Consider the following 23,536-nt stretch of genomic DNA (forward strand, 5'->3'; position numbering starts at 1 on the left):
TATGAGCTACATTATTGTGTTTCCATGGTCATAAATTTTCTTCTTAATTATTTGATAGATTTCACTTTCTTTGCAGCTTGGAAGACACACAGATAATCAAAAAGTTTTAAGAAAATTTATCCCCACAGTAGCTATGCAGCCATCTAGATCCCATAGACATTAACAGATCCCCAAAAAGAGAGAGAAAAGTGTTTTCTTGATTACTTGATAGGATTGATGGTTGTTTTTGTCAGCTCGGAAGACACAAGGCAAAACAAAAACTCTGAAGAACATTTATCCCCCCAGCCCGAAGTTCCCAGAGAGATTAAACTCATTATTTACCCCAAAAATTAAATGGCCCAGAAGTGGTGATGGTGGAGGTGGTGTTTAGGGTATTTAGGGGGCTAATCATCCTTCTAATCACTGTTTCTGTTGGAAATTATTAGTTTCTGAGATTTTGATAACTAATTAAATGGAAATTGGTGTGTCCTAGTGACCATGAGAGGGGTGACAAAGGAGATTCAGCGCTGGTGCTCAGAAAAGCTACAATTGTCAGTGAATGTCTTAATGAATAAGACGTCCTTTGACTGAATATAAATTTAAAGCTTCGCTGAGAATAGGGTAGGAAATATACTCATGCTATCTCTTATTTAACTTTCCAGAGCTCATTGGCGGGCTATTAGGGAAAGGTGTCCGGTATGGCTGAGAAACAAATAGAAGAGGGAGGGAGAACTACAAGAGAGAGAGAGAGAGAGGGAGAGCGTTTGCCAATGGCCGGTATTATAAGACACTCACTTCTTACATCAACTATTTCTAAAGGTCAAAGAGGAGAAAGGTCAAACTACCACCGGGGTCATAAAACTACCCGTGACGAGTGTTTGAAAGCCGCGGCGAAAAATGGTCCAAAAATGGCGTCTACATCTTTTTAGGTATTGTGACTCTTTCTGTCAAGGGAGTCTGCCATAGGTGACTGCTGCCATGGAGGTAGAATTGGTGGAGTCGATATCAGCTCAATTAAGTGAATCCGCCCGAGCTGTCATTTTTACGGCCAGGTGTCAGGTGTTGTCAGGTCAGGCTCCCTCTTAATGGGCTCGTAAATTTGATAGTTCGTCGGCTTCACCTCAATGAATGGGATTAGCGGGGCGTGTCGACTCCACCAATTCCACCTCCATGACTGCCGCAGTGTTGTGGTGTGGCCGCGGACGAGAGATTATCACGTAACTGTTATCATTCCACTGTGGGCGTGACGTGTCATCTCAGGACATAGGAACTGGAAGACGAGGAAGGTAGGCAGCGATACATGGCCGCGTTAATCAAACCAATATCATTAATCGTATGCCGTGAGTTGGAAGAATTAAATGCGCCTGTCAGCGGATGCCACATGACACACTGATGGAGGTAGACTAAGGTGAAGGGAAGAATACGTTGATATAGAGAAAACAGGTAGTGAGTGACAGGTAAGAGGAGGAAGCGTGTATATTGTCGTTCTATGTTGTTTATACCTTAAGGCTGCGTTCACACCAAGCGAGTCGCGTCGAGCCGCGTCGCGTCGCGTCATGACGTATCATGATCGAATCGCCACCCCAGTTATAACACTGATTTATATGGGTTTTTGAAAGAAAACCGCGGTCACCAAAAACATGAAGTAAATCATAACTCGCTGATCCCTTCTGGGAGGAAAGCGGCTCACCCAGACACACGAACATCAACTTAAGTATGATAGAAAAAAAACACCAAAAAAGAAAACAAAAGAAGAAAAACAACAGCAAGAAAAGAACTAAAAAGAAAATAAAAAAAGAAAAGGATTTGAAAAACGCCAATAGAAAATAAAAGAAAAAGAGAGTAAAAGACCAATGGAAAACAAAATAAGATAAATTAATAAAAAACAAAAACAAAACATGCATTCATTCTCCATGACTTGACTCAGGTTGACGCAGTCGGTGTAAACGGAGTTGCGTCAATATGAATCGCCTCAAATGACTTGACATGACTCGACTCGACACGACTCGCTTGGTGTAAGCGCAGCCTAACCGTGTAGCAGCGATGGGCCAAATCTGTGCCATGATATAAACCCCCCAAAATAGATGATACATAATCTGATCACAAATGCTTTGAAATATGTATTATAAAATGGTTTGTGTGAGGGGTGATTTTTTCTCATTTTTCTCGCTTGGAGGGACCATTAAGAAACATGATCCCCGCTGCTACCAGGCTAAGGTGCTGGCTATCGTGTGTTTGAAGATGAATTGGCATATTAACCAAATTTTCTGAGTCAAGACCTATAGTAACTGCTTGGGTTTCGTTAGGTTATGTTAGGTCAAGTTTAGGGTATCTTCAAACACATGATAGCCAACACCTTATGGCATAAATCAATAAAGTATGACCTCACTTTGTTACATAGAAAGTCTCATTAGTAAGGAAGCATGTATGAATTTCCTGAGTCAAGACCTATAGTAACTGTTTGAGGTTTTGTTAGATTAAGTTTAGGGTATCTTCAAACAAATTATAGTCAGCACCTTGTAGTATAAATCAACAAAGAATGACCTCACTTGGTTGTATAGAAAGTCTCATTAGTAAGGAAGCACATATGAATTTTCTAAGTCAAGACCTATAGTAACTGTTTGGGTTTTGTTAGGTTAAGTATAGGGTATCTTCAAATACATGATAGCCAGCACCTTATGGTATAAATTAACAAAGAATGACCTCACTTTGTTATATAGAAAGTCTCATTATTAAGGCAGCATATATGAATTTTCTGAGGGTGGGAACACAGTCCACAGCCTGGCAACTCTGGTGCTGCTATGCGTTAGATTGTTGTCAGCAATCGTCACAATAACACCTTCGCTCATTACTCATTGTGATTATTGCGTGTTACGTGCTCTGTTGTGTAAAGATATTGTTGAAAATGTCAAAAGAGCCTGCATATTCCGAATACAAAAAAATTAGAAATCCACAACACTCTTGGTCCCAGGGATTTCGGATAATGGATTCTCAACCTGTATATGCTTCCTTACTAATGAGGCTTTCTTAGGGTTGTTGATTTTTTTATTTAAAAAGATAACTGTTCATTTTCATTGAATTAATAAAACCTTTCTTGTGAATTTTCTTAGCTGCTGTGCTGGTTGCTGCCTTGATTGCCTTACATATTCAGTGCAAGTGTGGTGATGGCTGAGAAGATATCCCCAAAAGTGGTGGTGGTGGGATCGTGCATGACAGACTTGATCAGGTAATGACTGTTATCTCTGTGAAGAATAACCTCTACGCAGAAGTCTCAGATAATGGGCATTAATCATGTTGGTGCCAGTAGGACACACATTCATGACACATTGTTTAATCTCCTCTAGCAATTCGCCACGCCTGCCACAGCCCGGAGAGACGCTGCTTGGCCACAAGTTCACGGTGGGGTTTGGAGGGAAGGGTGCCAACCAGTGTGTGGCGGCAACCAGACTTGGAGCCACCACATCAATGGTTGCTATGGTAATGTGACAATGGTTTTGAAAAAGGTTTTGTCAATGAAAATAATTTTTATAAGTTTCTTTTACTTCTTTTTGCTTCTTTATTATTTGCAACATTACATATTATTTGTATGGATAACTTTTGCATACTGTTTCTACTATTTAACCTTCCATACTGCTTTAGAATTTTTTTTAGATATGTTATTGCTTCACATATAAGCAACTTACTACTACATTAATTTGAATCTTGTAGTATATACTATATCATATATCTGTAAGTATCAGTTTGCCATATGTATAGCAGGAGAATTTTGTTTTTCTGATTACACCCCTCCTCCTGTTATCACAGCTAATTGGCTATGAAACTACACATAATAGTGGAAATGTGAGGCAGCAGAATTGAAGAATCAATGGGAGTAATTGTAATTGGTTAATGGGTGACTGATCTAGATACTTATATTTTGTGCCTATTATACCTCTCTTTGCACATATTTTTCTTCCAAACACTGTACCATCATGATACTATATTTATTATAATGTTCACAATGTGCATTTCAGGTGAATGAGAGCATGAGGATGGCAGCTTTTAAGGTGTGCATGATAGCAGTGAATGGCAATAGCAGGGAGATGGATGTACTTTTCTCCTTCCCTTTTTAACTTTTCCTCTCTTCCTCTCCAGGTTGGAGATGACTCCTTTGGTCATAACTACCTACAGAATTTCAAGGAGAATGGTGTGGACACAACCTTGGTAGGGGTGACCAAGGAGGCAGCAACAGGCGCTGCCTCCATTGTCGTGGATGCTGCAGGTATGTTCTGCATCATTGTTGTCACTTGTTATGTCCCTCATCCTTTTCCATCATCCTTGTTTCTATTGCCAAGGTCATCATCGCCTCTTCCTCTTCGATTTATATGCTGGGATCCAGCCTCTTCATAGTATACACCACTGGGTTGGAAATAGGACAAAAATCTTCCATGTCAAGGTGTGTGGATGACACAAAATTGGGTGGAAAGTCCTCACAACAGCTGATTGCAAAACCATCCAAAATTATCCTGATTGAATCAGTCAGCGACCTGCTTTTCAGCCCCATGAGCCTTGTTCCTCTGAAGAAGCTCTTGTGGGAGAAACAAGTAGGAAATGAAGTAGGTATTCGTTATCTAGCCCATGTTTCCTTCATCTCTCACTTATTTTTGTTAGTTATGATTATTTTTATTATCATTATAATTGTTATTATTATTATTATTATTATTATTATTATTATTATTATTATTATTATTATTATTATTATTATTATTATTATTGGTAGTTTTTTATTAGTATTTTTACTCTTCCAGAAGTACTTTTTTGTACATGCCAGAGTTTTGATGGAGGTTTCCTCTCCTTTCAGGGGAGAACTGCATCGTCATTGTTGCCGGTGCAAATTTGAAGATGACTCCGTCTGATGTGGAACAAGCTGAAGGTGTTATCCAGGGTGCCTCTGTGCTGGTGTGTCAAGGGGAGATCACTCCAGCAGCAACCCTCGCCGCCCTCAGGCTGGCACAAAAGCACAAGGGTGAGGGACAGCAAAGTCATGTCAATGTAGTATTTTTAATCACACTGGGTAATTTTTTCATACAGTACCTCCTTCAATACTGAGTGATTTATTTTATTATATTTGCTGAATTGATTAGATATTCAACATATAACATTTACCAAATCAATTTTTATTTTATTTGATTAATTTCAAGATGATGCCTTAGCTACAAAAGATGTACCATGTACCTTTGTTTATCAGTGCTAATACATACGCAGTAATAGGAAAAATGCTTTCCTGCTTCATGCAGGAGCTTAACTACCTTTTCTTCTTCATTGAATAATTAAAATCATGAACGCACCTGGCAGATGCACTTCCGACCAGACAAAGCCAAACTATTAACGACTGGGAATTCGCCGCGGTGGGCCGGGGGTGGCGTGAGCGTCCGTGGCACGCGCCATCCCAAAACGCATAAATAAATAAAATACATATCTATGCTATGCTCATGTAGCGTAACGTAGACACTTTCTTCAAAATTATTTCATCGTGGAAGGGAAGGAAAACAAAAAAAAATAAATCATTATGTTTTTTCGTTTTGAATTGCCACACGGGCATTTTTGAAGACACCCTATTTTACAAAATCTATATCTATCCGCCAGAAAAGTAGGAGCGGATAATAGTCCTCTAGCCCGACGCTTATGGGTTAAGATTCACCAGAGCGCACAACCTCATCTATCACACTTACACTCTCCACAATTCATATTTAGAATCAGTTCACGCACACAAGTACCTTGGTATCCTTCTCTCAACTAACTTGAAATTCAACACTCACATAGACCATATCAGTGCCACAGCCAACAGAACGCTGGGGTTCCTGAGGAGGAATTTACATAACTGCACACCTGACATTAAACACATAGCTTATGACACACTTGTGAGACCAACACTGGAATACTGCTCCATGGTGTGGGATCCTTACACACACAGAAACATTGGTAGGTTAGAACAAATCAACACCAAGGCGGCTAGGTTCATTACAAACAATTACACTCGAACGCCTGGAATCACAACACAGATCAAACAACAGATAAACATGGAACCTCTTCACATACGCAGACAAGCACACAGACTTACACTTATGTACAAGATCACAAACACTCACATTTACATTGACCCACAAACATACCTACACAACGCAAACAGTCAACGTACTCGTAACACATACATCCATAAATACCAAACATATCACACTAACACTGACGCATACAAGCACTCATACTTTCCACGCACCATACGTGACTGGAACAACCTCCCTCATCAGATTTTAGACTGCGATACAATAGACACATTCAGAAAACAAATACACAATCACTTGTCACCACAACACACCAACACTTAACAATTACACTTGATTCACTTCCCTCCCCTGCACATCCGGCTCCTCCGTCCCCCCAACAGCCAACAAATATGCGTGTTATACACCTTTACGGGTGCCCTGCGCATCATATATCCAGATCCAGATATATAAAGGCTGCCGAAATATTCTTTCTATGTATATTGGTGTATTACTTTTTTGTGAGTGTAGTGATGCGGGCTTATCAGTTCATTCTATTTGCATTGCAGTGATGACGGTGATGAATGCTGCACCAGCAGATGTCTCATTAGATCCAGCTATTATAGAACACTCAGACATTTTTTGTGTCAATGAAAGTGAGGTATGTTGATATATAAAATCACTTTACATTTATTTCTAACTGTACAGTATTGGGTGTTGTACTTTCTCACAATCAACAAAAATCAGTACAGTAGGATTTTACCAAGAGTGATTACCAAGTTAACATTTTCAACTACAACGGCAAGTTGGAATAAATATTAAGTTTCTATAGTAACATTTAGATTGTTTTGAATGGAGTGAAACCCCTTGAAGTCACATTCTTTTATTGATATATCACCATGACAGAAAAAAATCTTGATTAAAAATGTGTACTTTTTATTTTTGAGCATTTGCTAGATAAAAATACTTAGCTTGCTGGGAATGATGATACTGACTATGAACCACAGAAATGACACGTTACCTCCAAAGGTTCTCTTCTCTTAGGCTGAGGCCCTGACAAACCTGAAGGTGAAAACAGTGAAGGATGCTGAGCAGGCTGCTGAGGCCCTGCTGCAGCGAGGGAGCAGCAGCGTGATCATCACCCTTGGCGGGGAAGGGGCCGTGTACTCCACTGCCAAGGGACACACACACATCACATCTGAGAAGGTCACCCCGGTGGACACCACAGTGAGTGCCTGCTGGGATCTTGCTGGTCATGGGGGTTGAGGTAAACGATAGGTACCGGAGGAGATGCAAAACACTGTCAATTGTATATGAACATTTAATGAAGTTCAATCTTATTTACTTCTCTGTACCTTCAGGTATGCTATTGCCAAAGCCCAAAGTAGATGGAAGATCAAAAATGCACCTTTTAATTGACTTGAGAACTTTTCACTAAAATAAAAGTTCAGTGGCTGTCTGAAATATATTGTGGCTGTCAGACATGCTGCTAAGTTTTGATATGCTGCTTGAAACACCTGCAGTCCCTGTGTGTTTGAGTCTTGCTTCTCCAATTTTGAATTTTTGTTCCTTTTTCAGGGAACTTGACATTTTTATTTTCACCACAGTTGCTTGGTAATCAGCACAGTAGGAAAGAACTGACATATGTGTGCTTTTGACATTGATATAATTAGCCCTAAATGAACAGATGTGTCTATTCGATCAAACTTTTCCCTTGTTATATTTGTAGTTTTTAGTTATTGCATGCATTTCTGTGAAGGCATTAGGAAGTATAAATATGATGAATGAATACTCTGTCATGAGACTGACTAAACTCTGCCGTGTATCTTCATTATATTCATCCTCTACTATCATGTCTGCAGAACAGTTTCATGATTTGGTTTCCATATTTTACATATTAGGTTTACATATTTTTCCTAATCATCTATATCAGTTTTATTTGGAGCAAACTTGCAGTGCCGCTGATTTTAAATGATATCTTGAAGTACAGCTTATGTTTTATGGAAGTGTACCCCGTTCCACGTGAATATTAATAATGTGCATACCGTATGTATTTCCATAGTTATGTTGTGCCCACTTAGATCCAGTTACATGTGGACTTGTATCGGCACTTAAATAATAAAGTGAACTACTTTGTTTCAACAGGGGGCAGGAGATGCCTTTGTGGGGGCACTGGCCTACTACCTGGCCTACCACCCTCAGCTGACCATGGCTGAGATGCTGCAGCGCTCATGCCAAGTAGCCACACGTTCGGTGCTCAGCCCAGGAACACAGAGCAGCTACCCCACCAGAGACCAGCTACCTGCCCACCTGTTCTCCTGAAGCAGTGGTAACTGTGTTAGGTAGGCTGTTGACTAGAAGTGTAGGTGTAGTGTGGCAGTATCTCCTACTCTCCTACAGACACTAATGCCTAGTAACACACAGCAGTGGTGACTGAATTGAGTAGGCCATAGACTAGAAGGACAGTGTACTGAGTGTAGTGTGTAGTGTCTCTTCCTCGTTTACAGACATTGATGTCTAGTAAAGGAGCTGTTATACTGGGCAAATTTTCTGTGGATCTTCAGTCAAACCACAATTTCTGCTGGCGTGGCTCTCATTTTCCTGGTTTTCTGACATCTCCATGATCTTCCAAAGATGCGGTAAATTTCACTGAAGGTCAACGGTATTACTCACCATCAGCAGCAGCAACAATAACAAGAAACAAGAAGAGGAAGAAGCTACACCCTACTGTCTCAACATTTGCAAAACTATGAATGTTGTTGCCTGGACCAAGGCCTCTGAGGCCACTTTAATTTATAAATTATGGGACATGCCAGCTTTGTGGGATCCCAGGCATGAATTGTATGCAAAAAAAATGCTTAGAAGGAAGAGTAGAGACACTGGTTTCCTAAGTCGTGTGTCTTTCTTGGCTATAGATGGTTGCACAAAGCTTAATATTTTGTAAAATTGGTCCTTGCTGACTCATCCACTGCCTGTAGCCTTCCTCGTATTTTAGACGCAGTTCTTGCAACAGCTGCATCATTTCACTGCGCTCCTCTCTTCTTGTAAGCCATTGCCACCTCCACATTCTTTTCTTTTTCCGTTGCTTGTGTAAATTGAGTGTCACTATAGCCAAAGCAATGGCACTGAATGAAAACTGGGGTGCGAACAGGGACGTCAGCCATACTTGTTGTTGTGAAAATGTATCAGTCAAGACCACGGTACGCTGAGAGCGTGCAAGGCAAGTGTGATAGGAAGACAATGGTAGTATGTCCACGTAGGCAAAAATCCACGATTTTATGACTGAAGATCCACAGAAAATTTGTCCAGTGTAATAGCCCCTGAACCCCTTCACTCCGGCGACGCCAACGTCGGCGTGGAAAAGGTTAGTCCTCTTCTAAACCTCTTAATCCTCTTCCATTTCCTCTTAATATTCTTCTAAACCTCTTAAGAGGAAATGAAAGAGGATTAAGAGGAATTTAGAGGAGGATTGAGAGGTTTAGAAGAGGATTCATCCTCTTCCATTTCCTCTTGACCCTTTCCATACTGTCATGCCGACGTCTGCGTCACGGATGGAAAGGTCTAACACACAGCAGTGATGACTGTGCTAGGTAAGTTGTAGACTAAAAGTGTACAGTGTAGTGTGGAGTGTCTCTTTAACCTCTACAGACAATGAGTCTAGTAACTGATTTATATACTTTTTGTGAAAATATTTTAAACAAGATCACTTATTTTTGAACATGGTGTAATTAAACATTTGTTGTTTTTAGAATGTTGCTCAAGTGTTGGATGAAAATATGTAGATGTTGGCTGTTCAGATAAACATGTGGGAGATTTAGTCTCTACTATCCAGTAACCACCAGTACATGGGGAAGAGGAGTTGAGAGCACAAGGATTTTTTATCAAATTATCTGACTCAACAGAAGAAAATCAGATCAGAAAGCCAGTGGCTATATTTAATATAGTCGGGTAAGTTAACCTGTCTGCTCCAGTACAGCCACCATTGTCCAAGCATGGATAGTGTTGGTTCAGTATGACCACTGGTGTCCGCGACCCATGACCTCGAATTGCAGTGAATTATAAGCCATGGTGAGTGTGACAATCCACCATACATGACCCAGGTCTAAACACTGGTCAGTTAAGTTCATCCTCTGTCTATTTCCCCTCTCCCTGAGTGTGGATGAGGGTAAAGATGCCAGTAGGATAAATTTGGTGAGAGCGACGCATGGATAGCTGTTTAATTCTTCTTGGGCTGGATGCCAGCCATCATAAGTAGATTTATTTGTAACCAAAACCACCCAGTAACAATGATATTTAAGTGAAAAAAATACTAGTGGCTGCGTGGGTATGAGTGGTGCATGCTAATGCGCACTTCTTGCTGTTAGTCTCATATGTGCCCCATGATAAGCCTTCTCTCTACCACTCAAAGCTTCGCTTTAGCCGAAGCAGACAGTTATGGTGTTGTGCATGGTGTGGTTGACCTGATAATGGCTGGCACTGAGTGTGAGGTTTGCACTGCCAAAGAACAGTAAATTTTGGGTCTTAATAAGTCAGTCATTAAGGAATACAGAGTAAGTTTGGTGTGCTGATGTGCCTTGCATGCTGTTAAAACTACTATATGTATGTATGTATCCTTTGACAGTATAATTAAACAGCTGCTGATGAAAGTTATCATGTACATGTGTATTTTATGATATTTTTGTAATAATAAGTTTGTGTATTGCAGTACTATGGTATTCAAAATGGTAAATACGTATCTGGAATACAAAGCTGATTTTTTATTCTCAAACTGACCTCTGTCATGTGATAGACAAGTAAAGGGCACATACTGTAAACTTGTTATGTTTAAAAGGAGCATCCAGCTTAATTAAGAGATTAAAAAATAACAAAAATTGTGGAGAGAGAGAGAGAGAGAGAGAGAGAGAGAGAGAGAGAGAGAGAGTGTGTGTGTGTGTGTGTGTGTGTGTGTGTGTGTGTGTGTGTGTGTCTCTCTCTCTCTCTCTCTCTCTCTCTCTCTCTCTCTCTCTCTCTCTCTCTCACTATTTATTTATATCCACATGCAGTCGTGCACACACACATACATTAGGTTGACAACGGTTTTACATGTGGGGAGGACAACATACAGCTCATGCCTTGTGCCTTGTGTATTAATTGAGTGTGCATGGCGTTCCATTTGGTTTAATTACGTGTTTGTTGGCCTCGTTGCCTGAGTCACGCGCTGATGAGGTTGCGTTTATTTTCCTCGTAACATCCCCTCCCCCCCCTTACTATTCCTCATCCCTGCTCTTCCCTCCTCGACACATCCCACCCCCTTCTACCTTGCTACCCCCCTCCCCTCTACCTAATCCCTGCTTTCCTCTCCTCAACCCACCCACCCCTTTCTGCCTCAGTACCCCTCTTTCCTCTTCCTCATCCTTGTTCTCCCCTCCTTGACCCACCCACCCACCACACCCCCTTCTACCTGGCTACCCCCCTCCCCTCTTCTTGATCCCTGCTCACCCCTCCTCCACCTCTCACACGTTTGCCCCCTTCTCCCTCGCTACCCCTCTTTCCTCCACCCATCTCACCTCATCCCCCTTCTCCCTTGCTACCCCCCCCTCCCCTCCCCTCTTCCTCCTCCTTGCTCTCCCCTCAACCCATCATACCTCATCCCCCTTCTGCCTCGCTACCCCCTCCCCTCCTCCTCATCCCTGCTCTCCCCTCCTCGACCCACCCCCTCTTCCTCCCTCCCTCCTCCCTCCCCCACCTGTGTCAAATGCAACGATTACACAAACGAAAAATACTTTGTGCTACAGCCTCATTTTTTTCTTTAACTTTTTTTTTCATTCGAGTGTTTGTATATACGTGGATGCGTGTGTACCTGTATTGGGCATATAATATTTATCGTTTATTCACGTGAACATTGTGCTGTTATATTTTTTTCTTATCAGTATATAGTTTTGGTAAATATGGAGAATAAAAGTCAGGCAGATTTTTTTTTTTTTCATTTCCCTTCAAGTAAAGTCAGAGTTAAACGCATTTTTTTTTTTTTTTTTTTTTTGCCGTAACTAAGATTATCGAAACAACGATAAGAATAAAAAGGTATACGTGTGTTTGGTCCATGTACAAATCGGCCATGTCCGCTCTCATCATCCCCCCGCTCAATTGTGTCCTCGTGCCATGCTGTGGCTGTGCCTTGCCGCGTATGCTGCCTTGTGTATGCCGTGCCATGCGGAGAGGCAGGAGGCTGTTGACAGGCGGACGGGTGCGCGGCGCTGCTTGGTGGCCTTCGTGCTGTGTCGCGCCCGCCTGTTGCTGCAGTCACCGGCTGGCTGAAGGAGTCTAGAGAAGATATAAGAACATAAGGAGACTGCAAGAGGCCGAGTGGCCTACACAGGGCAGCTCCAGAATCCCCCCCACTACTTACGATGGGTGAGATGTAGTTTCAGGGGTTACAGGTATAGGCTTGATCCTCATTTACCTTCGGTACGGGCGTACGCTCCAGTACCCTGTTACCTTACTGTACCCACACCTCACTCATCACTCATCAGTCATCAGAGTCATCTTCTCCAATGAATCCCTTGATAGCATGGTGCATGGTGCTCCAGATATACTCTTGAATCCATGGCCTGGCCTCACGCGGGTCTGGCATCCTCCCCGCACAACCTACACCGCAGTGCTACACCGCTCCCTCCCTCACCTCTCCTACTGTGGTTCACAAGGTGAGTCACGGCACCAAGCACCACCACCACCGCGGCCCCACCATCGTCAGTCAGTTGTGTGTCCTCGCGTCCTCGTCTGGTTCGCTCACACTCTACAAAACTACTAAACAACGAGATTATACTATATCATCTCACGGTAGCCTACCTTTCCTGCGGTGTGTGTGTGTCGCGCGCTCACACGCGACAAATCTTCACTCAACAATCATAACTAATTATGATGTCTTCAAACGGTAACATCCCCTCGTGTGTGTGTGCGTGTGTGTGTAAATAATCAAGTAAATGTAGGTTATGTATTATTTTTTTTATGTATTCTTTTGCATAACACATTCGCACCTCAATGGAGCAGTAGTTATAACGTGTTTGACCTAACCGCAGCCACGCAAAGCTATAGCGGATGCACCTAACTCAACCTTACTTTTTGCTTACTTATATAGGGAGAACAGTGATGATTCGGCCACTTTTTAGAAAAATATTAAAAAAAAGTAAGAAGTAGTTTAATTTTGTTGATCTCAAAATATTCCTCCATATCATTTGGCTCTTTAGGCTGCTAATATGACACCCGTAGCTATTTCCAGTTTTCAGATGTAGGTGATGAAAGACAAGTTTCTAAATCGTCCGAACCATCCCCACCCGTGGTGATGGTTTGGCCAGGGAGGTGGGTGGTATGGACACTCATAATACTCGCCATAATATTAATATAACTTAAGTTTGATTGGCTAATAAACAAGAATATATCTACTACAAGACATTTGTATAAGCACAAAAGTATCCTCTCAACATTTATAGGAAAAAAAAAATAAAAGGAGAACTATAAGAAATATCTCACAAATTTTGGTATTATGTCTTCCTTCTCTTCTCACAAGCATAATATCTGAATATAAATCAACCAAATTAACCTTTTTATAACCGTTGCAACACCTATGTTTAAAATGATATAAATTTAATAAAAATCATGAAAAAATCAACTGTCCGAATCATCACGACTATAAAAAACAAATGTGTGGTCACACTCCTTTTCCAGAGCACGAGAGCTGGGTGATCGTGTTACACGGCACACCTCCGCCGTGCATCACTGTGTCACCGATATAATTTACATTTCCTTACTTGCCATGTTTTTGAAGTGAGACCTTATGATACACCCTGAAAATATTACATACGAGATGCGAAAAAACATAAAATCGGACTTCCATCGAAAAGAACAGCTCTGAGGGCGTGCTTGTCCCTTTTGGGCCATGGCAACAAAGTTTTGCACATTAACACAAAATCTCGCGGCACTCACTCCCATACACTTTACAAAAAGTGTTATGGCCGATCCATCCCACTGTCCGAATCATCACCGCTCTCCCTTTGTACTAATATGCTCATCGCACACGGCATGCATTGTCGGCTCGTGTGTGTCGCCGGTGGCTGCGCTATCTGATGAGGCGAGGCTGTGAGATAACCATTATCATGTCAAAAACTCTGGACACCTTGGGCCACGGAGGTGGGTGGTTGCCGCGAGCTGCCAGCGGTGTTTAGTGTTTGCTGGGCGTGGGTGACCTGCCGCAGTGTTGTGTGGCCGTATCAAAGTTTATCACGCAACTGTTATCGTTCCACTGTAGGTATGACGTGCCATCTCAGGATATAAGAACTGTAAGATCATATGCCGTGAGTTGGAAGAATTAAATGCGCAGGCCATCGAAGGCCGCATGACAATGGTGAGATGGAGGTTGACGGCAAAGTGAAGGGAAGAAAACAGTTGTATATAGAAAAGACAGGGTAGTGAGTGAAGGGTAAGAGTGTAAAGGCTGTGGGGGTGGTGGCCGGTGGTGGCCTGCGAGACGGTCGGGGCGGCGGCTGTAGTCTGGGTTGCACCGGTTTGGTTTGGCTAGGGTAGCATAGTTTATAATCATGTGTGCCTTCAAGTACGGTCAAAGGGCATGTATTTTCACACTTATACCAATATGAAGGCATATAAGTACTACTACTATTACTATTACTACTACTACTACTAGTCTACTAATAGTTACTATTACTACTACTACCAGATATTATTATTACTACTACTACTACTACTATTAGTTACTACTATTACTACTACTACTACTACTACTACTACTACTACTACTACTACTACTACTACTACTACTACTACTACTACTACTACTACTACCACCACTATTACAACAATAATGTGAACTTATCATATCGTGGAAAGAGAGGAAGAAAAGATAATTGAAAGGAGGATAGGAAGTAAAAGTTTGCTTAGCACCTATTTTTTTTTTTAGTAGCTCTGATATAGGATTATCTCCTTACCTGAGCTTGATTTGGTAAGCAAATTGTGTGAGTGAGTTAGGAGAGCTACCTAGGCAATACTTACAAAACAGAGCTCTCTGGTCTCCCTATAATTGTGGACAAACACTTGGATTGTGGTTACTCTTAGGACTCAGAAATATAACAAAAAATATTTTTTACCTGTATTCAATTATATGACTTAATTTTTAATACATGTGTGGATTTTCATTGAATTAATATAACCTTTTTTGTGAATTTCAGTAGCTGCTGTGCTAGTTACCTGCCTTGGTTGCCTTACATATTCAGTACAAGCGTGGTGATGGCTGGGAAGATACCTCCAAAAGTTGTGGTGGTGGGATCGTGCGTGACAGACTTGACGAGGTAATGATTATTATTATCTGTGTGAAGAATAACCTCTACGCAGAAGTCGCAGATAATGGGCATTATGTACTTGTGTTAGACTGTTGGTGCTAGTAGGATGTACATTCATGACACATTGTTTAATCCCATCTCCAGCAATGCGCCACGCCTGCCACAGCCCGGGGAGACGCTGCTTGGCCACAAGTTCACGGTGGGGTTTGGAGGGAAGGGTGCCAACCAGTGTGTGGCGGCAGCCAGACTTGGAGCCACCACAGCAATGGTTGCTATGGTAATGTGGCAATGGTCTTATATGTTGCTTTCATTCTTTACTTTTTATTTGGAATAATTGCATATTGTATGGATAACCGTAGCATATTGTCTACATTTTAACCCTCCAGCCATTACCAAAAAGATGTTTAAGAAATACACACATGTTCTTTCATATGTAAATAACCTACTAGTATATATTAACTTGAACCGTGTTCTCTTCTTGCCTTTAAACTTTTCCTCTCTTCCTCTCCAGGTTGGTGATGACTCCTTTGGCCAGAACTACCTAAAGAATTTCAAGGAGTATGGTGTGGACACATCCTTGGTAGGGGTGACCAAGGAGGCGGCAACAGGCATTGCTTCCATTGTCGTGGATGATGCAGGTATGTTCTGCATCATTGTTGTCACTTGTCATTGTGCCCCTCTGTATTGCCCTTCTTCACTTTTGTGACGTCATGCCATCTCCTTGTATTCTTCCTCTAATGATCACAGTGAGGAACTTTGTGTGCGAGATGCTGGGAGTTGTGTTGTCTTTGTATAACTCACTGCTGAAACCTCAATTGGAATGCACAGTGCAATTCAAGTCCTTTAGCTGACCTGTTTGCAGTGGGGATGTAGATACTATATATATAGACAGCACCATTAAAAAAAAATCAGTAAGAAAATATTTCCTTTATGGGGTAACATTATAATGCATATATAGGCTGTTTTGTTTATATTCATATTATCAAAATAATTTTTTTTTTTATTCTTTTTATAAGCATAGTTGCATAAAATACTTAAAATGATTTTGTTGGATTATTCTAAAATACTATATTTGCATCAAAGATAGGAAATTTACCATCATTTATGAACCTTCTTATGCATTTCTTGAAATACATCAATTGTAAGTCTCATACGTCGTATATATAGCTCGAGGACTATCTGTATTTTATTTATTCTGCCAAATGTACTTTTTTTGGACATGCCAGTTTTCATGGAATTTTCATCTTTAGGGGAGAACTGCATCGTCACTGTTGCCGGTGCTAACATGAAGATGACTTCGTCTGCTGTGGAACAAGCTGAGGATGTTATCCAGGGTGCCTCCGTGATGGTGTGTCAAGCAGAGATTACTCCGGCGGCGACCCTCACTGCCCTCAGGCTGGCACAAAAACACAAGGGTGAGGAACAACAGACTCATGTGAATGTTAATCACACTGGGTAATTTTTTTCATAGTGTGCCTCCATGAATACTGTACAAGGAACTTGGAACACTGGAACTGGGCTGTACGTACATGTAATAAGTGTTTTTACGATGTTCCTTGTTTGAAACAGAAGTGATTTTAGTATGCGTGCTGGGTTAATTAGATACTGAATATGAAATATTTAACAAATGTATATTTGCTGAATTCTGATATATCTCAAGCTACTGCCTTAATTAAATTAGCTACTAGAGAAGATGTAGGCTATTACATACTTTTGTTTATCACTTTGTCCTAATACATAGATAATGACACAAGAAAAGGCCGTCCTGCCTCATGCAGGAGCTTAATTACCCTTTCTTTTTCATATAAATATTGAAATGATAATATTTAAAGGCTCCCCAAGTGTTCTTTATGTGCATTGGTGTATGACTTATTATGAATGTAGTGATGCGGGTTTATCATTTGTCTATTTACATTACAGTGAAGACGGTGATGAATGCTGCTCCAGTAGGTCTCTCATTAGATCCAGCAATTATAGAACTCTCAGACATTTTTTGTGTCAATGAAAGTGAGGTATGTTAATATATAAAATCATTATATATTCCTTTCTAACTCTACAATACCAATTAAGTGTTGTCCTTTCTCACGATCAACAAAGCTTAGTACAACAGGATCTTGCCAATAACGACTTCCGAATTAACATTTTTGACAACAACAGCAAGTTGGAATGTACAAATATTAAGTTTCTATAATATCATTTGAATTGTTTTAAATGCAGTCAATCCCCTTTTAGTCACACTCTTTTATTGATATACTGACATGACAAAAATCTTGATTAAAAATGTGTAGGCTACTTTTTATTTTTGAGCATTTGCTAGATATAAATATTTAGCTTGCTGGGAATGATGATACTGACTATGAACCACAGAAATGACACATGTTACCTCCAAAGGTTCTCTTCTCTTAGGCTGAGGCACAGACAAACCTGAAGGTGAAAACAGTGAAGGATGCTGAGCAGGCTGCTGAGGCCCTGCTGCAGCGAGGGAGCAGCAGCGTGATCATCACCCTTGGCGGGGAAGGGGCCGTGTACTCCACTGCCAAGGGACACACACACATCACGACTGAGAAGGTCACCCCGGTGGACACCACAGTGAGTGCCTGCTGGGTTCATGCTGGTCATGGGGGTTGAGGTAAATGCTTGGTACCGTAGGGGATGCAAAACACCGCCAATTGTTTAATTGTTCATGAAATTCAACTCATTTTACTTCGTAGTTACCCTCAGGTATGCTAATGCCAAAGCCCAAAGTACATGGAAGATCAAAAATACACTTTTTCATTGATGTGAGAACTTTTTGAGCTTCTCACCAAGATAAAAGTTCAGTGGCTGTCTGAAATATTTTGTGGTAGTCAGACATGCCGTTGAATTTTGATGTGCTGCTTGAAACACCTGTATTCCCTGGGTGTCTTGAGGCTTGCTTCTTCAGTTTTGAATTTTCCTTCCTTTTTCAGGGAACTTTACATTTTCATTTTAACCACAGTTTCTTGGTAATCAGCACAGTAGATGAGAACTGACAAATGTATTCTTTTGTTTCATTGATTGTTAGCCGTAGGTGAACAGATGTGGCTATTAGATCAAGCTTTTCTCTTGTTATTTTGTTATTATATAATTATTTCATGCATTTCAATGAAGGCATTAGGAAGTATAAATGTGATGAATGAATACTTTGTGCGCTGACGTCATAAGCCTGACTAAACTCTGCAGTGTACTATCTTCATTATATTCATCCTCTACTATTGTGTCTGCAGGACAATTTCAGGATTTGGTTTCCATATTTTACAAACTATAGTTAACATATTTAATCTAATCATCTATATCAGTTTTATCTGGAACAAACTTGCAATAATGCTGATTTTGACTGATTCCCTGAAGTGCAGTTTATGTTTCATGGAAGTGTACCCCATTCCATGTGTATGATGATAAAATGCTTATGTATTTCCATCAACACATTGTGCTCACATGGATCCAGTTACATGTGGACTTGTATCGCCATTTAAATAATGAAGTGAACTACTTTGTTTGAACAGGGAGCAGGAGATGCCTTTGTGGGGGCACTGGCCTACTACTTGGCCTACCACCCCCAGCTGACCATGGCTGAGATGCTGCAGCGCTCATGCCAAGTAGCCACGCGTTCGGTGCTCAGCCCAGGAACACAGAGCAGCTACCCCACCAGAGACCAGCTACCTGCCCACCTGTTCTCCTGAAGCAGTGGTAACTGTGTTAGGTAGGCTGTAGACTAGAAGTGTAGAAGTGTAGTGTGGTAGTAGGAGATACAGTAGTGTCTCCTACTCTTCTACAGACATTGATACCTATTAACACACAGCAGTGGTGATTGTGTTAGGTAGGCTGTAGACTAGAAGTGTAGAAGTGTAGTGTGGTAGTAGGAGATACAGTAGTATCTCCTACTCTTCTACAGACATTGATGCCTATTAACACACAGCAGAGGTGACTGTGTTGTGTAGGCTGTAGACTAGAAGTGTAGTGTATCTCTTACTCCTCTACAGACATAATGTCTAGTAACTCATTTATATACCTTTTGTGAAAATATTTACAAAAAAGATCACCTTTTTATGGTGGTGCTATTAAATGTTTGTTGTTTTTGTATGTTGGTCAAGTGTTGGATAAGAATACGTAGGTATTGGCTGTTCAGATAAGCTTGTGTGAGAGGTGATGACTTTCTCATCAAGTTATCTGGCTCAGCAGAAGAAAATTTGATTAGAAAGCCAGTGGCTATATTTAATATAGCTGGGTAGGTTAACCTGTTTGCTTCAGTACAACCACCAGTGTCCAGGCATGGATAGTGTTGGTTCGGTATGGCCACTGGTGTCCGTGACCCATGACACCTAATTGCAGTATATTGTAGGGCATGTTGACATGTGGCAATCCACCTTGCATGGTCTAAATACCATACAGGTCTAAAAACTGCTCAGTTAAGTTGATCCTCTGCCTCTCCCTCCCTCAGTGTGGGTGATTGTAAAGATGGCTAACAATGGACGAATTTGGTAAGGGGAATGCCTGGATAGCCCTTTAATTCTTCTTGGACTGGATGCCAGCCATCATAAGTAGATTTATTTATAACGAAAACTACCCACTAACAAAGATATTTAAGTGAAAAAATACACCAGCAGTCACAGAGTAATATGCAGAGCATGCTAACGTACATTTCATGATGCTTGTCTCATATTTGGTCCATGATAAGCTGTTTCACTACCACTCAAAGCTTCACTCTAGCCGAAGTGGTCGATTATGGTGTTGTGCATGGTGTGGTTGACCTGATAATGGCTGGCACTGAGTGTGAGGTTTGCACTGCCAAAGAACAGTGAATTTTGGGTCTTAATAAGTCAGTCATTAAGGAATACAGAGTAAGTTTGGTGTGCTGATGTGCCTTCCACTCTGTTAAAACCACTACTGATGAAAAGTTCATGTACCTGTGTATTTTATGATATTTTTGCATTAGTAAGTTTGTGTTTTTGCAGTACTATGGTATTCAGAATGTTAATATGTACCTGGAATACAAAACTAATTTTTTATTCTCACAATATTATGTTCACTGACCTCTGTCATGTGATAGACAAGTAAAGGCACATACTGTAATCTTCTTATGCTTGAAAGGAGTGAGAGAGAGAGAGAGAGAGAGAGAGAGAGAGAGAGAGAGAGAGAGAGTCTCTCTCTCTCTCTCTCTCTCTCTCTCTCTCTCTCTCTCTCTCTCTCTCTCTCTCCACTCATTATCTATTTATATACACATGCACACACACACACACACACATCAGACGCACAACGGTTACACACGTGCGGCGGACAATATACAACTCGTGCAGCCCTGCAAATTATGTGTGGCGTTCCATTTGGTTTAATTACGTGTTCATTGCCCTCGTTGCCCGAGTCACGCGCTGATGAGGTGAGTTTTATTTTCCTCGTAACATCCCCTCCCCCCCCTTACTATTCCCCATCCATTTTCTCCCCTCCTCGACCCATCCCATGCCCTTCTACCTCGCTACCCCCCTCCCCTCTACCTCATCCCTGCTTTCCTCTCCTCAACCTACCCACCCCTTTCTGCCTCGGTACTTCCCTTTCCTCTTCCACATCCCTGTTCTCCCCTCCTTCACCCATCCACGCATCCCACCCCCTTCTACCTCGCTACCCCTATCCCCCTTTTCCTCATACCTGCTCTCCCCTCCTCGATCCCCCCACCCACCTCCTGACTCGCTACCCCCCTCCCCCTTTTCCTCATCCCTGCTCTTCCCTCCTCGAGCCATCCCATCCCCTTCTACCTCGCTACCCCCCTCCCCCTTTTCCTCTTCCCTGCTCTCCCCTTCTCGACCCATCCCATCCCCTTCTACCTCGCTATCCCCCCCCCCTTTCCCTGCCCCCCACCTGTGACCAATGAAACTATTACACAAATGAGAAATACTTTGCGCTACAGCCTCGGGTTTTTTTCCATTTTTTTCTTTTAAGCGTTTGTATGTACGTGCGTGTTTTTTTTTTTTTGCCTCGGTGTGTTGCACGGGTAGACTTCGCCTCATGCTCTCCCATGGAACTCATCTCTGCTCCTCTGTAGAGTTGAGAGGTTGATAGGTGGTCTTCAGATTACCATACAGATAGTTTTCAACCGCTCGGCTTTGATTGAAAATTGTCAGCATGTATAGCGGCGGGCGTGGCTTGAACCCGGGTCCTCCAGTACACTGCGCCCGCTCCCTGACCACTCAGCCACCGTATACTTGTATTGGGTTTATATTGATATCTCTTAGTCACGTGGGCATTGTGTGTTATTTTTTTTCCTATCAATATAGTTTTAGTTGTTATGGAGGATAAAAGTCAGGCAGATCGGTTTGGGTGGTCATTCGTTCACTGGATTTTTATTCTTCCGTAAAGTCAAAGTTAGCTACTTCATCTTATTTCCGGATACATTTGCCGGGCCTAAGATTATCGAAACTCAACGATGAGGGAAAAAAGGACGAGTGTATGGTTTATGAGAATATCGGAATATCGGCCATGTCCTTCCCCCGCTCCCGGCTCGACTGTGTACCCGTGCCATGCTGTGCCTTGCCGCGTTATGCTGCCTTGCGTATGCCATGCCACGCGGGGAGGCAGGAGGCTTTTGACGGGCGGACGGGTGCGCGGCGCTGCTTGGTGGCCCTCTCGCTCTCCCTCCTGCCCCTCGTGCCGTGTCGCGCCCGCCTGTTGCTGCAGTCACCGGCTGGCCTCACGCGGGTCTGGCATCCTCCGCGCACAGCCTACACCTCACGAGTCTCCACCACCACCACCACCACCACTATCACCTCTACTACTAACAATACCATTACACCGGGGTCGTGGTACACACACACACACACACACACACACACACACAAAGGGACGTTAACGTTTGAAGACATCATAATTTCAGTTTTGTTGTCCAGTGAAGAGTCTTCGAGTGTGAGCGAGCGACACACACACACACACACACACACACACACACACACACACACACACACACACACACACACACACCGCAGGAAGGGAACCATGTGAAGACATTGTATAATCTCGTTGTTTAGTGAAGTTTTGTGGAGTGCGAGCGAGCGAGACGAGGGCGCGAGGACACAGAGCTGACGGACGATGGTGGGGCCGGGGCGTGGCGTGGTGGTGGTGCTGGTGGTGCTGGTTACCTTGACTCACCCTGCGGACTGTGACCCAGGTGAGTGAGGCTGACGGCCGTGTAATGACTTGACCGTTCCACACGATTTCTTGATTATTATTATTATTATTTTTTTTTTTTTAATCTGTAAAGTCTCCGGACGTGTCTTGCCCCGTGTCATTTCTGCTGATTATTTTTTAATGAACCTGTCATGACCAAGATAATGAAAACACGACTGTGGCAAAAATACACACTCACGCACGCACATCCATCCATGCAAAAGCTAATCTGGGCTTATTAAAGATAACTTCACATATAGGACTAACACTTATGTATATTTATCTGTTGGCCTCGCTCTGCAATCCTTTCAAAATGCAAACTGTGTGCTGTATATAATTACATTTGTTTTGCGCGCGTTTGGCCTTTATAGCCTGGTGGAAGAATAACATTACTTTTAATTAACTTTATAGTATCTTGGTTTACTTTAGCGCCATCCAGGTTTTCCACTTTGACATACTTAGTTCTTAGCAGCCTCCGAGTTATACAGCATCATGGCCTTACAGAGCTAACACGGCGAGAGTCTAAATGCGTGTTCTTTATTAGTTTTGTGGGAAGAACTCGCCCATTTCACGAGGCGCCGGCCAACTTCTGCTTTTAGCGTATATTCTGCCGTTCTCTCAAGCGAAGGGCGGGCTAATAATATTACTCTTTTCTCGGGCTGTTCTGCCGCCTGGCTACACGCTGCCGCTTGGCTTTATTTCTTTTTACATTATAGCAAATATATGGGTGGAGGTAATCTTGATTCTATTATTCATTTGGTTAAGGAAAGAATGCGTTAATGTAATTCCATTGTGATTACCGTGTTTACTGATCGCTGAGAAAGAGGACATTTTAATCTTACACTGCAAAGTAATCCTAATTATCGTAAGAGAGAGAGAGAGAGAGAGTATAAAAACTAATTAGTCTTTAAGGTTTTACTGAGAGAGAGAGAGAGAGAGAGAGATATATAAAAAACTAATTTGGCTTTAATGCATCTACAGAGAGAGAGAGAGAGAGAGAGAGAGAGAGAGAGAGAGAGAGAGAGAGAGAGAGAGAGA

The 23,536-nt window shown here is 42.0% G+C and overlaps 2 protein-coding genes across 15 annotated transcripts in view; both read left to right on the forward strand.

The window, feature by feature from the left end:
- The first annotated feature begins 1,064 nt into the window (after positions 1 to 1,064).
- On the forward strand, positions 1,065 to 20,392 carry LOC127007485 (ribokinase-like). 14 transcript variants are annotated; one of them, XR_007760267.1, is made up of 9 exons: positions 1,075 to 1,265; positions 3,090 to 3,205; positions 3,324 to 3,456; positions 4,114 to 4,240; positions 4,820 to 4,984; positions 6,569 to 6,660; positions 7,044 to 7,226; positions 8,145 to 9,589; positions 19,047 to 20,382. XR_007760267.1 is itself a non-coding variant. In XM_050878563.1 (8 exons), the coding sequence occupies exons 2-8, from the start codon at positions 3,144 to 3,146 to the stop codon at positions 19,024 to 19,026; spliced, it is 939 nt and encodes a 312-aa protein (XP_050734520.1). In that variant the 5' UTR covers positions 1,065 to 1,265; positions 3,090 to 3,143; the 3' UTR covers positions 19,027 to 20,383. The 14 variants fall into 14 exon arrangements, 10 of the variants coding, with proteins under 10 accessions (XP_050734520.1, XP_050734518.1, XP_050734519.1 ...); XR_007760268.1 differs by having other exon boundaries at positions 19,164 to 20,381; XR_007760270.1 differs by having other exon boundaries at positions 8,145 to 8,441; positions 19,164 to 19,182.
- A 938-nt stretch (positions 20,393 to 21,330) lies between these two features.
- Positions 21,331 to 23,536, forward strand: part of LOC127007487 (zwei Ig domain protein zig-8-like) — a 104,692-nt gene continuing 102,486 nt past the window's right edge. The window contains exon 1 of the mRNA XM_050878571.1: positions 21,331 to 22,499. Coding sequence (XP_050734528.1) covers positions 22,421 to 22,499 — 79 coding nt within the window. The 5' untranslated portion in view covers positions 21,331 to 22,420. The remainder of the gene's footprint in view (positions 22,500 to 23,536) is intronic.

Source organism: Eriocheir sinensis, chromosome 35 (assembly GCF_024679095.1).
Source record: "Eriocheir sinensis breed Jianghai 21 chromosome 35, ASM2467909v1, whole genome shotgun sequence".
Classification (NCBI taxonomy): domain Eukaryota; kingdom Metazoa; phylum Arthropoda; class Malacostraca; order Decapoda; family Varunidae; genus Eriocheir; species Eriocheir sinensis.

Coding starts and splice junctions, on each gene's coding strand:
- LOC127007485 (XM_050878560.1), top strand. CDS start 12,582: ATGGCCTGGCCTCACGCGGGTCTGGCATCCTCCCCGCACAACCTACAC. Junction 16,741..17,245: donor GCTGGCACAAAAACACAAGG/GTGAGGAACAAC, acceptor TTTACATTACAG/TGAAGACGGTGATGAATGCT. Junction 17,338..17,731: donor TTTGTGTCAATGAAAGTGAG/GTATGTTAATAT, acceptor CTCTTCTCTTAG/GCTGAGGCACAGACAAACCT.